This window comes from Suricata suricatta, chromosome 14, assembly GCF_006229205.1.
Source record: "Suricata suricatta isolate VVHF042 chromosome 14, meerkat_22Aug2017_6uvM2_HiC, whole genome shotgun sequence".
Lineage (NCBI taxonomy): Eukaryota > Metazoa > Chordata > Mammalia > Carnivora > Herpestidae > Suricata > Suricata suricatta.
In genome coordinates this window covers 59,578,387-59,596,138 of record NC_043713.1, presented here as the reverse complement: position 1 = coordinate 59,596,138, position 17,752 = coordinate 59,578,387, and the positions used below count along the sequence as shown (strand labels likewise).

The 17,752-nt window shown below is 41.6% G+C and overlaps 1 protein-coding gene across 2 annotated transcripts in view; it reads left to right on the top strand.

Annotated features, from left to right (window-relative positions):
• Positions 1-6: 6 nt before the first annotated feature.
• Positions 7-17,752, top strand: part of AFG3L2 (AFG3 like matrix AAA peptidase subunit 2) — a 39,696-nt gene continuing 21,950 nt past the window's right edge. The window contains exons 1-9 of one of the 2 annotated variants that reach the window (XM_029922131.1): positions 7-149; positions 4,468-4,567; positions 4,966-5,043; positions 7,033-7,139; positions 7,276-7,428; positions 9,538-9,612; positions 13,553-13,677; positions 15,414-15,687; positions 17,059-17,196. In XM_029922131.1, coding sequence (XP_029777991.1) covers positions 33-149; positions 4,468-4,567; positions 4,966-5,043; positions 7,033-7,139; positions 7,276-7,428; positions 9,538-9,612; positions 13,553-13,677; positions 15,414-15,687; positions 17,059-17,196 — 1,167 coding nt within the window. In that variant the 5' untranslated portion in view covers positions 7-32. The remainder of the gene's footprint in view (positions 150-4,467; positions 4,568-4,965; positions 5,044-7,032; positions 7,140-7,275; positions 7,429-9,537; positions 9,613-13,552; positions 13,678-15,413; positions 15,688-17,058; positions 17,197-17,752) is intronic. The other variant, XM_029922132.1, reaches the window with a different exon arrangement.

Here is a 17,752-nt window from a genome sequence, read left to right as displayed (position 1 = left end):
GCCCCGGGCCCGAACGGGCGGCGCCGGCGGCCATGGCGCACCGCTGCCTGCGGCTGTGGAGCCGGGGCGGCTGCTGGCCGCGAGGCCTGCCACTGCTGCTCGTGCCTGGCAGCCGCATGGGCCCCACAGAGCGGTCCTGCCTCCGCACGGTGAGTCCCGGAGGCCCAGCGCCCTCCGCCTCCGGCCCGGCTCGGCCGTAGGGCCCGCTTCCGGCTCTGGAGAGCAGGGTGTCAAGGTCACCGGCACCTGGGCGCGCTCTCGGCCGTCCGGGCGTCAGGGGAGGGTTCCTCGCGTGAATGAGGCGCGTGCGCTGCGTGTTGGATGCCAGGACGTACTGCTTAAGATCATTTATCCTGTGGTTCCCGTCAGCACGCTGTGCGTGTCAAACCCTGGGTAGAGAATTGGATTTTTGAAAACAGGTAATATCAGGTATTTGTGCGGCAGGGAGCTTCAAAATGATCATCTGGGAGGGTCCTCTGGCTTCCAGGGCCAAACGTTATTACAGATAAAGCAGCTGAGACCTAAAAACGTTTGACCAGCTTTCATGGTATTGGGAAATAGAAAGCAGGTGATTTAAGGGTCGGCAGCCTGAGCATGATTTAATGAAAGCACACGTTTTGGAGGTAAGTTACTCAAACTCTGAGCCCCCATTTCCCCATCTGTTCCCCATAGTAGGTAATGCGTATTAACTACGATTATTAATAACGTCACCTCTGCAGAGTAGAGAATGTTTTTAGTTGCATAAGAAGTCCTGTCCTCAGTGGGAGGCTATTTCTCTGTTGGTGGTAACCAGCAGTTGGAGGGCTCCACACGTGTGGGCTATGGTAATACCGGTTTTTGAAGTGCTGATAGCGTGTTGTCACATAACCGTGGCTGTAGTCTATCAGGTAAAGGTTCATGTAATGGGTAGGCGATATCAGCTATTTCAATGACACAGTTTCTTGCTGTCTGCCAGTTTTTTTAGAGACCAGCCTTGGATGGGTTTACTTGGAGGCGTAGGTTCGAGAGAGCATGGTGGTGAAGGCCCTGGAGTCAGTCCCAGGAGTCTGTCCCTTACTCGCCCGATGCCCTTGCGGAAACACTTTGAGCCTCTCCACTTAAAAGGATATATTAATAGTACCTGCATTCATGATTTTTACTTTTCGAAGCTTTCTTGCCTGTCTTGGTTATCTTCATTTCTTTCCTACTCTTTCCTGCCCTGCACTTGGCCTAATGTTTCCTGCATTGCATCCCTTTTGCCATCTTACCTTGCCCTCTCCTTTTGTCCCTAGTAAATACTGGACTCAGACATGAAATGAGCAGGTAGGGATCTGCCTTCTAAGTTTGCAGCTTTTATGTCAGGAGTCTTGTCCGAACCCTTTCTCTTTGGAGTGGCACTGTTGTCCTTCGAGTCTTCTATGCTGGGGTATAAGGAAGTCCCCTGTGCTGATAGCAGTAGCTGATTGATTGGGGGGAGGGAGGGGAGGGAATCTGTGACACATTCCCTGGAGACATTAGGGCATTCTTGTGCTACCTGCAAGGGTGTCTGAAAGGACTTTGTCCTTTAGGTTTGTGCTGCTGATAAAGGTCAGAGACAAGAACTATTCTTTCCTGGGGAAAAAATTTTGATTTTGATGGGAGATGTCCCTTCTCAGGTTTTATGCTCAGAGAAATAAGATTGATAAAACGGCTAAAAAGTGCTCCTGTTGCCAAACATAAAAGTTAATCCTCTAAGATGAGGTGCTCTAAATTTAAATTCTGTGAGTTGATTTTTTTTGTATTATCCTATGAATGGGCTTGGATTAGATAAGCAGAGAAAAGTTTAATTGATGGTGCTTGTAGAGAAAATAACCTCAACGTTAAAAGTAGTTACAGGATTATTGCTAGAGGTATTCCACATCAAGACGATTGAAAATAGAGCCTGAAGGTGGTTTATTGGTCAATAAATGTTTATGGAGTACATACCTTGGGTCCAATTCTATACTATATGGTGACATAAAGACTTACCTGATACAGTGATATGAGCTTTCAGAGTAATTAGAAATGATCATTTAAATCTAGGTATCCTCAAAAAAAAAAAACCACACACACACACTCACACACAAAATCTAGGTATCCTCATACAATTTCAACAGTGGTTTTACATGCATTCTTACATTTGGTCCTCATGGTAGCATCCCTGGGAACTAGTCATTTTCTCCCATCATAGATGCGCAACTGAAGTTCCTACGGGATGTCTTAAAGATCATCCGTCAAAAAATTCAGATTTCCAGCTTTAACAGAATTAAAAGTTGTGACACCATCTTCCTGGTGATTATGGTTCCTTCAAATTCCAGGCCTACATGTCACTTTACTTGGAACATCTTTAGGTCCCTTGAACATGTAATCACTTCCTCCTCTGTGCTCCTCTGTTGTATATACTAAGAGGTTTTGTATTGTTACGTGTATTATACTGTCCTGTAATAGACTTGTCCCCAGGACTTCCCTTACACTTCTGAGCTTCATGGAGGTAGGTATTGTTTCTGACCCCTGCCCCACTGGGGACGCCCCACCACTTAGCAGTGCGTAGCCAGGAGCAGATGGCTCAGTGAATCAGTGTGACTTGTTGCCTTGTCCATCTTGACACATCATTTTAATCTATACCCTTAATGATTTGGTATTGGAAAACTCTTGGCTTATGATACATTATTATTTGTTATTAGTGGTTGTTTCATAGCCCAGGTGTTCCCAGGGGGTCAGGGAGGGCTAACACAGCCAAAGCTCCAAATTCTGTCAGACCAGCATTGTTGTCGGCCAAGATCATTGTCGGTGTTTCTATCTTATTTTGCTGCGTAGAATTGTATATTACTTTGATGTAAAATCAGCTCATTTTTTTACTGACATTTTTTATTCACATCTAGAATTACTTTATTTTTAGAATTAATCGTTTTAAAGTGTACAACTTAGTGGTCTTTAGTATATTTACATGGTTATACAGCCATCCCTACTCTCTTAATTCCATAATATTTCGTCACCCCAAAGACTGTCACCGTTTACAGCCACTCTTCGTTTCTCTCTAACCATTCCTCCAGCCCTTGGCAACTGCTAATCTACAGCTTCTAGAGATTGCCTATTCTAGACATTTCATATGAGTGGAATCATAGAGTATGTGGCCATTTGTGTCTGGTGTCTTCAACGTAACAGAATGTTTTCAAGGTTTATCCGTGTGGTAGCATGTATCAGTGCTTCATTCCTTTTTATGGCTGAATAATATTTCACTTTTTTACTATACCACATGTATCTGTTCATTGTCATTTGTGCTTCCACTTTTTGGCTCTTGTGAATCATGCTGCTACGAACATTCATGTACAAGGTTTTGTGTAGACATATGTTTTCCATTTTCTTGGGTAGGAGTGGACTGACTGATGGGTAACTCTGCATTTAATGTTTTGAGAATGCTGAACTTTTCCAGAGTGGCTGCGCTGCTCCCCAATCCCAGCAGCATTGCATGAGGCTCCGCCCTCCACAGTGTCCACATTCTCACCAATGCTTTTTATTGTCTTTTTGATTAGTCACCCTACCGGATGTGAAGTGGTTTTCCGATGTTGTGTTTTCCTTATCGGACCATAGAGGCAGCAATGCTAGTGGATGCTAATACAGATGAACTTCACTTTAAACATTCTCATCTGTATTTACAAGTTTGTCCTCCCCAAAACTGGGGACTTTGCAAAAAGGATAGGATTACTTGAAGTTTTTCACTGCCAGACTTGAATGTATCTCCTCAATGCACCTTTTAATTGTGCGCCTAAAAATTTAGTAGGGAGCTTGTTCAGTACATTTATGTTATACTTTGATTTACGTATCTTTAAAAAGTAACTTTTTAGTAGCAACATATGTTACTTAAAGCAGAGATGTATCTGTAATGGGACTTGTATCACCAGCCTTCTCACCAGGACATAAAATATCAATATCTTTAGCAGATGTTACTAGAGTAAGGATTATCTGTGATGTGGAACCATAACTTCTTTCTCCTGGAGCTAGGAGGAATTTAGTATTATAAGCCATGCTGTTCTGTAATTTCGAGTGAACAGTCTTGCAGTTTTATAGACCCTGCACATGGGACAGCATGAAGGAGTATATTTCCATGTCCGTTTGTCTTTTGAATGCTCTAAATTAAGTAAACAATGCCAAAGTGAACGTGTTGGCAGAGAATAGTAATGGGCCCACAGTTCTAACATAGGCATGATTTTAAGTATTCTTGTCTCCTGGATCATAATTAACGTCTCTTAGTTTGGTCAGTGGAATAGAGTGGCGCAATCCAGGCAACCCGAGTGCTCCCTTTAAAAGGGGGTGATGCTGTGCTAGTCTGTACCCACCTGTGGAAGGGAGAAACACTTCATTCACTTTGTGATATTAGGAAAGGAGGTTCTTCTTCTAAACTTTTTTATTTATATATTTATATATATATTTATATAACCTTTATGCTTTTATTTATATGTCATGTTGCAGCTTTGTCAATATGCCACAACCCAGGCAACAACCAGCAGAAATTCTCTCTTGACAGATGTAATTGCTGCTTATCAAAGATTCTGTTCTCGACCTCCAAAAGGTAAGCACACTCCGGTGGGATTGTAATGTTCTGCATTCTTGTTAAAGATGTGCCGGCGGCAGGTGTTTACTAAATAGGTGCATAGGTGTTGTTCCAGGTTTACTCTGAACTTCTGTCTCCTCCTGTAATCCAGACCCTACCTCCTTTTGTCTGATTGCAGTGATGAAAATGTATTGCCTTCGATTATAACACTTTTGTGGGTAATGAAGTTGGCTTGGACATGAGGCTTTTTTCTTTAAAAGCTCTGGTTTGTGGTCTTGACTTAATCCTACACAAGAAATGCTCTATTTTGAGCTTGTACTTTTTAATGACGTATCAGCTTTAAACATGAACACACATACATAAAACCTAATGAATTTTAGCTTGAGGGTATGTATTTTTTTTTTCTTTTCTAACAGGATTTGAAAAATACTTTCCTAATGGAAAAAATGGGAAAAAAGCTAGTGAAACTAAAGAAGTTATGGGAGAAAAAAAAGGTACCCTTTAAAAAGACTATGTTTGAACTTTCCGTCTTCTTGTATATGTAGGTGATAATTACTAAACAAAGCACGTGTTCTCTTAAGGCAGTTCTGAAGTGAGAGGTTACAAGTATATACAAAATTCTGCAGATGCTACGTTTCATTTCACCTTAATTTTCTGTTCAGATTTTCTTGTCGTTTTTCAAATTGAATTAATTTAAGATTACCTTAGAGATATTGACTGGTCAGTATCAGTTATATCATGTTTGGTAAATATGTTTGAGACATAACCTAGATCATTGAGAAAAATCGTAAAAATCTAATACATGCAATTTATGTGATACATATTTTAGTGTAGTTCAGTGTTTTTCAAATCGCTCCTCAGAGCCTATCTTACATTAGGGTTTCGGATAGGGTTTCTTAGAGCCTGGTGGCTGGGGGGACAGTGTAGGCCCTGAGTCTCCTGTCCCTGTTTCCCACATGTGATAGCATTTAGCACAGTGCCTGGCACAATGCATTTGGCATCTTTGTTTTTAGGGAAAATTATAATTCAGCTCTTGTTTTTAAGTGAACTTGGATCTAGTTGGAGAAACAAATACATACTCAAAAAATGCAAGGAGTGAAAGCAAGGCCAAGAGAAGGGAGAAGCGCAAGTGTGGCCCAATTGGAGCTTTGGTGACATGGGCAATTTGTAGTGTTTCCCAGGGGTGTGGTGGGTAATCTTTTTACAATGTCACAAACGCACTCTGTTTCCTAGTTTTGTGCCTCATTACAGGCAGGGCATGCCTCTCTTAGGCCCTGCCTCGCTTGGGATGGGTGCAGAAGCCCCTTGTATGCATCGTGGAGCGCGAACATGTCAGCCTCCCGTTCTACACAGTGGAGGGGTCGCTTAGCGGTAGTTGAAGATGTTAGGGTAGTAATTGTGATTCTTTGAGAGGTTGGGGCGAGGGTGGGGGAAGCAGGTGTTAATGATGTACTAGCTTCCCGGGGTTGCTGTAACAGGGTACCACACCTGGGCATCATGAGCCACACAAACTTATGTCTCACTGTTTTGGAGGCTGGAGGCCTGAAGTCAAGGTGTTGGCAGGGTTGACTTCTTCTGAAGGCCATAAGGGAAGGATCTGTTCCAGACCTTTCTCCTTGGCTTATAGATGACTGTCTTCTCCCTGTGTCTTTTGACACTGCCTTCTCTCTGTGCATGTCCATGTCCAAATTTACCCTTTCTATAAGAATGCCAATTATATTGGATTAGAACCCACCCATAGGACCTCATTTTAAACTTGACTTTTTTTGTAAAGACGCTATTTCCAGATAAGATCATAAATGGGCTAGGACTCCTGACATGTGAATTTGGCGGGGCTCTGGGGTGGTGGTGGTTACAGGTCAGCCCATAACAGTAACTCATTTCATATTCTGGGAAACTAATTTTATGTGGATAAGGTGGGTTTTTTTTAAAGTCAATTATCAAAATCATGCCTTGCCTACAGAAGAAACACTGTTATCAGTGTTCACTTAATGGGAGTGGGAAATGGGAGCACCTACCTTCTGCCTTCAAGTGGGACCTCAGGAATTCATTTACCCTCATTCCAGTCACAACTCTGTCACTCACTCAGTGTCACTTGACACTGCATCCATTTATTTACCAGGTTTCTTAAGCTACACCTTTTCCTCTGTAAAATGGGTATAGTAGTATACTTACTTACCTGGCTGGTGGCGGTGTATTGTGCAGGCATCGCGGATAATGTGTGGCTGTGACAGGGGGTGCTAATGGGTTTCTTATTTCTGATTCCCAGAAAGAAAAGGCCTACATTTATTTCTAAGCATATAACACAATGAGGTCACAGCTACTAATAGTTGGCTGTAGGTGCTTATTAATGAAAAAAGATGTGAACAAGTTATTGTGAGAACTTTTGCACTAAGTCTTCTGTTACGCTGCATCAATGAAAACTTTGTCGAGAGATGTAAAATGCTATTGGGCTGCCATATGTGCTCTCTGTTTATGAACAGAATCAAAGCCGGCTGCTACCCCACGCCCTTCCGGAGGAGGAGGTGGTGGCAGTGGAAAACGAAGTGGCAAGAAAGATGATTCTCACTGGTGGTCCAGATTCCAGAAGGTTTGATTCCAGACTGTGTGTTAATTTGGAGGATCTGGAGCAGCTCGTGGAGAGGTTGGGAGGGATTTGTGTCCAGTATAGCATAGATCCTGTTATGACCTTTCATTCTTCACAGAGACTGTCTTCCTTTGCCCAGGGTGATTTTCCATGGGATGACAAGGAATTCCGGATGTACTTTCTCTGGACTGCTCTGTTTTGGGGTGGAGTCATGTTTTACTTCCTGTTCAAGAGCTCTGGGAGAGAAATCACATGGAAGGACTTTGTCAATAACTATCTTTCCAAAGGAGTAGTAAGTATTTTATGGGGTTGGTGGTTTATAGTGATTCGAAACATGAAATTCAGTAGATTGGGCCAACAGAGTAACAGTCAACTAGTTAGCCAGCTTGTCTGTTGTAAAGTTACTATTTTCATCTTGAATTTGTTTTTAATACTGTAAAGTGCTGCAACGAAGAACCCTATTTGTTTTGTCCCAGCAGCACCCGCCCCCCCCCCCCCCCCCCGTTTACCACAAAATTTTCTTCTTTCACTTCTACTAGAACCTAGCTTTCAGTTTGCTCTGACTGTCCTCCGTCTGCTTTGGGTTTCTTGTGTGCCCTCGGTCACCCTTTCCCCCTGTTAGAATGTGCCAGCCTCTCCTGGCACCTTTATGCCTCCACAGCTCTTATTAGTCTCCCGTGAGCTTAGAATTGGGTGCATAAGTGACTCTGAATGTTGCAAGTGAGAGCAGATGGGCTCTAAGTGGGAGCCCACGCTGGGCCATGAGGAGCCTTTGCCTCTACTGGCTGGGCTTTGAGATGCTGTGGCCCATAAGATGCACTATTGTATGTATTCCTAAGAAAAATGTAGTAAGCTGCCAATGAAACTAGAAAATAGTATTAGTTGTCAAACATATCCTAATTTCTCAGATGTTAAAATATGAAAAATGTCCATCTTAGAATTGATAAATGATCGTGAGAAACCAGGTTAGGCCTGCTGTGTCACCATGGGGAGATTACGTAACTTCTTGGTATTGGGCTTTGCATCAATGAAATAGGTAAAATAAAGACAAGACAGCAATACTTGTAGCATAGAAAATTAAAAGTTATTTTTAAAGATTGTCCAGTAACGTAAGGATGAAAAAAAAGAAATGATTACATACTCAGACTTTTGAGGCAATTGTTTGTCTTGGAAGCCAGGATATTTATGTATAATACCCAGGTGTTGTAGGGAGCCTGCTTTCTAAAAAGTAGCTCCTGTCCGATGTGGAGGGGGCTGCGGCCATTCTTCAGAGTGTGGTGACAGGGCCTCGGGGAAGATTCTCCATAGATGCATCTCCTCCTTTTGACCCACTGGTTCTTTGGAATCCGTCTATTATTGTTCCAGCAGTTTTATGTGGGGGGTAGAGAATCCTTTAGTGCTTTCCAGATGGCGTGCCTTTAGGAACAGGTAGCCCCCTGTCCACCTCCTCCTGGAATTACCCGGGGCTCCGTCACAAACTTCCTGCCATTGCTGCTATTCCTTAATAGCAGCAGAAGGCAAGCTGCTTCCAAAGGGTTCATGCTCCAGATCAACCTAGAACTTAGGGCTAAAGAACTTAGAAGTTCTTTAAAAGTGTTCTTAAGAATCCTGTGTAGTTAGGATTTACAGGGAAAAAAAAAAAAGGTTTATAGTATTTTATGCCCATAGAATGACAAAAATTAAAATCTTCTAATAGCAAGTGAGGAGGAAGACGAGTATGTGAGGATGTAGAATATTTTGCTGTGCAGTGTGAAGTGGAGAGCCACTTTGGAGAGCAGTTGCGCAGTGTCTGGTAAAGTATGTATCCCCTGCAACCCGGCCTTCCTGGATATGTCTGCAGGTACATGTCCAGAGGAACTTCTAAAGATGTGCTCAGGAAGATATTTGTAGGCGTGCTCATGACATCATTGCTTATGACAGTGAACGTTTTGAAACACCTAAACGTCTATCAGGAAAATGGATAAATAACTTGGGGTGTGCTCCCAAAGTGGAGTATCCTGCAGAACTGACCTGTCAGTAGGGATAAACCTCACAAATACAACAGGAAGGGGCAAAGAGTCGTAGAAGAATATATACCAAGCAGGACCATTTTTAAAGTCTAAAAACAGGCAACAGTGAGTGTATGTTTAGGGTTACATCTTTGTGTGACACAGGCACCAGGACAGGCTTTGGGACAGTCAGCACCTAATGTGGAGAGTGTCCACTTCTGGGAAGAGGGCGTGACCGGTGGCTTCGGTATTTGTGAGGGTTTATTTTTCAAGCCAGAAGGGGGAACAACGGGCCTCCTTATGTTGTTCTTTGTACATCTTAAATGCCATATGCAATTTTAATGCGATTAAAAGAATATATCAAGTCTTCTCTGTAAGTTTATGTTTGAATATTTAACTTTTTAAAATTCTAGGTAGACAGACTGGAAGTCGTCAACAAGCGTTTTGTTCGAGTGACTTTTACGCCAGGAAAGACTCCCGTTGATGGGGTAAATGATTTTTATTAATCTATATGGATTAGCTGTTAATTAACTTTTCAGACTTAGAGTCGGAAAGCAAGCCTTCCCTCACGTTGCAGTGGCTCTGTGCACCGGCTGTACCAGATTCAGGCGGCGTAGCACTCACAGACCTCATGAACGCGCGCAGGGGAGAATGTGAATGCTGTGTGCGTAGTTGCCTTATGAAGATGGTCAGTTTTTCTGGTTTGGATTTGGTACTCAGTCTGCTGTACATTTAGGAAATGGTGAAATCCCAGTTTTCAGTGTTCCAGTATCATCCATGAATTTTTCAAGACCGAGAAAACAGTTGTTTTGGTCAGGGAAAAAGTGTGAAATCTGAATTGCTTATGTCTTGAGACACCTTTTTTCAAATCAGTTTAAGAAGCATTCTGATCATGGCTCTCCCATTTTTGTGATTGTGTATTTTAATTTCCATTTCTTTTCCCCATTCAAAAATAATTTGTATAACCTTTAAAAAAATTTTTTTTTACTAAAAATTTTTTAATGTTTATTCTTGAGAGACAGAGCATGAGTAGGGGAGGGGCAGAGAGAGATGTAGACACAGAATCCAAAGTAGGCCTCAGGCTCTTTGAGGTCAGCACAGAGCCCAATGCGGGGCTCTAACCCATGTACTCTAAGATCATGACTTGAGCTGAAGTTAGCCGCCTAACCAATTGAGTCACCCAGGCACCTCTAATTTGTAAATCCTTTCCAGCCAGTTTGAACTAGATATCCTAGGCTGGATGGAGGGGCCTGTGGGGGAGGACAGCAGAGGGGCAGATGAGGTTCCCAGACAATTCCAAGGTGATTCCCAGCCCTCCCCTGGGCCTATCCCCATGGGCCCATCTCTAGTCCCTTGGTCTTACCGCGCTACCCCAGGATCTCCAGATGATTTTGTTCAACCATTTCCTAGTCACCCTGCCTGGGTGGGGCAGCGTGTAAGGAAAACTAGAACTGATGGTGACCATCTGTCTGAAACATGTCAATAAATAGAGGAATGCCTGTAAAGTTGTGTAACTTTGGTATTTCGGTCATTTTAAGGAGTAAGTGATTGAAATTAATTGTTTTCATTTCTGTTCCACTTCCCTTTCTTTTTACCTTAGGGTGAAATGTTCATTAATAACCAGGCTCCTTTTTTTCCTCGAACTCTTCCTCAGAGTTTTAGTGCTGGGAACTAAATTGGCACTCCCTTTCAGGAGGACAGTGGGACAGTGTGTATATCAGCAGTTTTGAAAAGTACACACAGACTCAGTAGTTTTGCTTCTAGGACTATATCCTAGGGAAGTAATTAAGGATGCATGTAACGATGGTATACAGGATGTCCTCCAAAACACTGTTTATAGAGCAGAAAATTGGAAATCAGGACATGTCCACACGAGGCACCTGGTTAATAATAAGGGCTCCTCATTTCTCTCGCTCTAATCTCGCCGCTGCAGCAGTGGCTCAGCAGGACAGTCCCCTTCCCCAGAGGGCAGTTTTTACATCTAGTACTGGCATGCACAAACATGTATTGAAATTGCTACCATTTTGTTATAAATTACTTTCTTTTTCTTTTATATTACAGTTACGGTTTTATATCGGTTTCAAAATTGTGCATGTATTTCAAGATTGTAAAGGGGATATTATGGAGGAATGGCATCAAAATTGCTATTTGTATTTGATTCTGGATGTTGAGGTGCTTTTAATTTTACTTAGGTTCATATTACTCTAGGTTTCAGCAGAGAACAATTATTACCCGCTTAATAAAAACTTTATTTTGAGCTTTCAGAAATGGGTAGATGATTTTTGGTGTCATGTTGCTCGTGGAGCAGCGTGTTAGCTGCAGTGTCAGCTGTGGAAGCACAGGCTTTGGGGTTTGACAGACTCGGCTTCGCGTCAGCGCTACTCTTTGCTAGCCCAACTCCCCTAAGCCCGGGTTTCTTTATCCCTAAGATCGGAAGGATGATAATAGCGCTTTAGGGTGTAGTGCTGAAATGCGATCTTGAATTCAGTGGGCATTTTCAAACTTCACTCTAAGAATCACTTGGAGAGCTGGGACCTACCCCCAGAAGGTCTAGGTTTTGTCCCCAAATCTCCTGCTGCTGGCCCTTTTTATCTGTCCCGTTTCTCTGAGGTTGAGTCCTGCATGTAGCACATGTCCAGCTGATAACAGGATCTAAGTAAGAGAATGCCTAGTCACATGCCGTTATAACCTATTATTGACTTGTATGGGGATTGTAACAGCAGGAATTTTGTAGGTTTGTTAGTGAACAACTTAACCAAGAACTGTTGTTATATTAAAAAAAACTTTAAAAAGTATATGTGTTAGAAAACTTGCTCTCCATCTGTTTTTAGATACGTGGAGAGACCACAGTGATAATTTTCCACTCAGTAGCACTGGTTGGTGGGAGGAATTTGGGATGACATGTTACTCTCTTCTGTGTACAGTTCTGGATTGTCTGTGTTTTAGGTCATAGATTTATCATATTGAATTAAAAAAAACTTATTTTTTTAAAAAAACTTAAAAAAAATTTTTTTTTAAATTTTTGAGACAGAGACAGAGCATGAGACGGGGAGGGGCAGAGAAAGAAAGAGAATGGGAGACACAGAATCTGAAGCAGGCTCCAGGCTCCAAGCTGTCAGCACAGAGCCTGACATGGGCCTCGAACCCACAAACGTGAGATCATGACCAGAACTGAAGTCGGAGGCTTAACTGATGAGCTACCCAGGTGTCCCTAAAAAATACTTTTTAAAGCAATTGCAGGTCAAAGGAGGAACAGTCTTTTTGTGTTTTCAAACATGGCTAATACTTGCCTAGTGCTTGGAATGGGTTCTAACATATTAGTAAAACTCCATGAATGTGAGCTGTTGTGAGAAGTATGTTTGTGGTTGTAGAAGAGAGGCAGTGTGACATGCCGGATAGGATCATTAGCTCAGGAGCCAGACTCCTCAGGTTCACATCCAGACTCCTACTAGACCTATAACCATGGGCAAGTGAAATCACCCCTGTATTTTTCCCATCTGTAAAATGGGGACGGTGGGGCCTGGGTGGCTCAGTCGGTTAAGCGTCTGGCTTCAGCTCAGGTAATGACCTCACAGTTCGTGGGTTTGAGCCCCGTGTCATGCTCTGTGCTGACAGCTAGCTCAGAGCCTGGAGCCTGGCTCAGATTCTGTGTCTCCCCCTCTATCTGATCCTCCCCTCCTTGCACTGTCTCTCTCTGTCTCTCAAAAATAAATAAAAAACATTAAAAAAAAAAGTCACAGCTGATATTCAGCTGGAAAAAACTAGCACAATGGGGAATACTTTGGGCTGGGAGGTAAGTAACCATTGCCTCAGATCCTTCAGTGTTGCCCCCTTAGGGCCTCAGTAACTCAGCAGATCAAGTGAATAGAAGAGTAATATGCCACGTACACTTCTGTTCTCATTGGGTGGTGGGGATGCCTTCCTCATGCTCAGATTTTGAGTATCACTTCTGGTGATAGTACCTACTTCTTAGGGTGGTTCTGAAGATTGAATGAGTCGATGTATATAAGGGACTATGAGCCATGCCTGGCACTTGCTCGGGAAACTTTGGCTGTTAGTACTGCATCACATTAGTTTTCAGTTTGGAAATAGGCAGCTGAGAAATACGTGGGAAATGAAGAAGCGGAAAAGAATACCTATTCATGAAAAAGACTGTCTCTTTTAATAGAGCTTTCATTTGAGTTTATAATTGTAGAACCTCTAAGGAATATTGCTTAAGAAATACTTATTTGCAAAGATTGCCAGGTGCTCTCATGGAGTGAAAGTTAATCACTGCATCATTAAAACCAGTCCCTTATTATTGTGGGGTTTTTTCCCACTTTCTAAATTTTCAGTATTTCTGAAAAATTTGTTACAAGTTGAACCTTCTCGTAAATTAAACTTTGTTTCCCCTTCATTCTTAGGATATTTTGTTTTGTGTTTTTATAGCAATACGTCTGGTTTAATATTGGCAGTGTAGACACCTTTGAGCGGAATCTGGAAACTTTACAGCAGGAATTGGGCATAGAAGGGGAGAATCGGGTCCCTGTTGTCTACATTGCTGAAAGTGATGGGTAAGAAGATTGTTCACTGTGCTCTACGTGGTTTGCTATGTTTCTTGTCACCACGTGGCAGGTAACATACGACATTCTCAAACAGGCCTTTCTCAATTTGGCCAGAGTTCTTTTAAATCATTGGTAATTTACTGTTTTTTCTACACATTTATATTTATCTTTGATTAAGCAGTAGTTTGGGGGTATTAACATCCTTTACTAGAGTTTTAGCATTAAGAGCCTCTTTGTGTTAAAGAATGGCATTGTCACCTTTTAACTATCATTTACATTTATTTTTCAGAGTTTTCCAGGAATTTTAAGTAACTCTCTTTTCTCTCTTGTCAGAGCTTGCTTTTTCCCTTAGGGGTAATTTATCTTTAATAAGACCATTTAGAAGTCTGAGTCTTCCAAGAAGGGTACGTTGATTTCAAGAGTCACTTGTCTTTGAGTTTCCATAGGAAATCTGTGGCCTTTGAGTACTCATCCATGTACTACACCAGACAGATTTCCTGGCAGTTTCTCTATTCGCATTGAGTGAGGTGTACCTTGCTATGGAGTTAGCAGTTCAAGAGAAGAAAATAGAAGTAAATCTTAATTTTTCTGAATAAAAGAGCACTAGTGTGCTAATTGATCAGGTAGTGTTACTCTGTTTTAGAGACTTTCCTGCATCTTGGGATGTGTAGACCGACAGTTTACCTCGGTGTTTAGATCCAGATAGCTATCGAGATTGTTTCACATGTTGTATCCCTTGGCCCCTGGGGCTGGCATATAATCATTTAACTGTATAGCTGCTGCTGAAACATTACGGAAAGTTTGGTTGCACCATTCTTTAAACTTTTATGGTCCGTGTGTATCTTTTCCCCTCCATAAATGAACCAAAGGTAAATTTTTCTAGGTTCTTACTGCCTACTATGGGGGCATTTAAAATATTGTGAAAGATGAAAAATTAGAAAGTAGATCCTGTTTTTTTGTTTTTAGAGCTAAACCATGTACCCGGTTTTGATCCTAATTTCTTAGGGTAAGTTCAGCTAAATTGCATTATATTAACCAATATGAGTATGTACCCATAGTTGTGTTGAAATTAACTTTATTAAGACAGACAAAAAGCATCCCCAGGCTTTAAGTTCTATCTGAGCAGTACCCTCCAGAGCCCTGCGTGGGTTTGGGAGACAAACGATGGCTCCCCTGGGAGTCCGTCTGCTAAGTCTGCGCCAACTGCATGGAGTGGCTTCTGTGGCTCAACCAGCAGGTTGCCATCACCACCGTATACAGGACTTTTGAAACTGATCTGCCATTAACTTAGCAAAAGGGTTTGAAATTTAGAAGACATATCTTTAGAGTAAGTCGAGGCATACCAATTCAGAGATTGGGAATTTCTGCCCAGGCTAAAACTTTTAAGTAATTCAAAAGAAGTTTCTTTGAAATGCAGATACAAGAATAGTAAATTACAGCTAGGTCTGTATTGTGCATAAATGGTGATTATTGGGATAGAAATAAAATCTCAGTAGACTGCATATGCATTAAGAGCAGCTTTCTCTTTGGTCTCATCTTCTGCGATTCTGCATCAGTGATATTAAGACAGTAAGATTATCTTTGTGCCTCATAAAATATTAGTATATTCAGGTTTTATAAAAATATAAAATGTATACAATTATATCCTAAGCAGTTACCAAAAAGTATATCATGCAAAACATTTAAAAAGCCAAAGAGTAACAGTTAAAACCATGTCTGTGTTGTGTGTGGTTTCTCTTATTTAGCTCGTTTCTCCTGAGCATGTTGCCCACAGTGCTCATCATCGCTTTCTTACTGTACACCATACGGAGGGGGCCCGCCGGCATTGGCCGGACAGGCCGGGGGATGGGTGGACTCTTCAGTGTTGGAGAAACCACTGCCAAAGTTTTGAAGGATGAGATAGATGTGAAGTTCAAAGATGTGGCTGGCTGCGAGGAGGCCAAGCTGGAGATCATGGAATTTGTGAATTTCTTGAAAAACCCAAAGCAGTATCAAGACCTAGGAGCAAAAATCCCAAAGGTAAAGTGAAATTTCAGATTATTTTCAACTTATTAAACCCAAAAAGCATTTGAATTCTTTATCTCTGAAGTTATACTTTTATGAAGTTTGATTATTTATGATAAAGTAGCTATTTTTCTCCTTCTGTCTTATTATCTCATCTCTGCTTTACTGCAGGGTTTTTTCAGGTCAGTTGTTCTGTGGGAATGTGTCTGCTTGCATGTAGTGTGTATATTCCCAAAAAGATTTGTGTTCTCTCCCTTTGGAAGCCTTCTCTGATTCGCCTTCCTCCTCCCTCCAATCTGATGTGGATACCCCATCTCTCAGCAGCTGTGTACATGAGCGCATTGCCCCCTGCTGTCACCCACTTGTCCCTCCCTCAGCAGGTTTGAACAGACCGTCTGCCTGGGCCTGGCACTCAGATTTGTGGCACAGGATTTGGTGGAGAAGAGATGGCGCTGATTCTAGCCTCCTTCTCCCGGGAGACGTCCCCATGCCCGCTGCTGGTGACAGGCTGGCCTTACTGATCCTTACACTCCCAGGGCCAGGCTCGGTCATTAAGTAAATGAATCCAAATGTTTAACTGTTTTAAAAATCCATACTGAAGTTTACTATAAAGGAAATCATCATTTCCTTTATTGTCGTATCATGCCTGTGTGGATGAAAAGGCATATTTGAGAATTTTATAATTTGCTATGACTTACGTAGTACCTGTGTACGTCATACCTAAGCATCTATACAACTTGAATAACTAGGATGTTTGAGCAAACACATTTTCCCTTCTTAACTACATTCATAGTTGGTCATTAGATTTTTACTTCATTTATGAAATTTTAAAGGGAAGAAAATAAGCAAAATGTAGTTTGGAAGTATGTTTGTGTCTCCTTGAATTGTTTAAACCTCAGTTGGTTTATTTTATTTTTTTCATAGTTACCTGTCAAATTTTATTTATTTATTTTGAGAGAGAGAGAATCCCAAGCAGGTTCTGCTCTATTAGCACAAAGCCCAGCATGGGGCTCAATCCCACGAACCATGAGATCATGACCTGAGCTGAAACCAAGAGTCGGAAGCTTAACTGAGCCATCCAGACGCCCCAACCTCAGTTGATTTATTAATAGATATTCAGCTTAAGTCTAAAGATCTGAAAAGCAGTGCTAAAAATCTTAAAGCAAAGAATGTAAGATTTCATTCTTAGTACATTTTTTAAAACAAGATTGTCTCTAATCCTTTACTTCCTCTCCTTGTATAAAATGTTTTGCCACAGTTCAGATGTTTAAGGAACATTTATAGAGTCATTGTTTATAGACAGATTTATGTCTTAGAATTGTTTAGGATATGCAATATAATTTTCTGAAATTCTAGTAATATACTTTTCCTTTCTTATACCTGAAGGGTGCCATTCTCACTGGTCCTCCAGGCACCGGGAAAACATTGCTCGCTAAGGCCACAGCTGGAGAAGCCAATGTCCCTTTCATCACTGTCAGTGGATCTGAGTTTTTGGAGATGTTTGTTGGTGTGGGTCCAGCTAGAGTAAGTCTTTTATTCTGTTTTGCTAGCACGACTTCCTCCGTCTCCCCCGGATCTTCCCCCCCAAAATATGGAGTTGGTAAAGATGGCCCTGGACCTGGTGCAGTCTGTTTTTGGGTTGTCCTTTTGTTGTTGAGTTGGAAGAGTTCTTTATATATTCTAGGTATTAGTTCCTAATCACATATATTATTTGCAAATAATTTCTCCCGTTCTGTGGGTTGTCTTTCCCTCTCTTCATAGTGAAGCACAAAAGTGTTTAATTTTGATGAAGACCAGTTTATCCTTTTTTGTTTTGTTTTGTTTTTTGCTGTTGCTTGGGATTTGGTATCATATTATCAGATTCTGTCACCAAATCCAAGGTCATAAATATTTATTCCTGTGTTTTCTTCTAAGAGTTTTAAAAGCTTTAGCTCTTATCTTTAGGTCTGTGATCCATTTTAAGTTAATATGATGAGAGGTATAAGGGTCTGTCTTTGTTCAGTCTTTTACATGTGTATTCCAGGTTTCCTAGCACCATTTGTTAAAAAGATGATTTTTCCAATGAATGGTGTTGGCACCC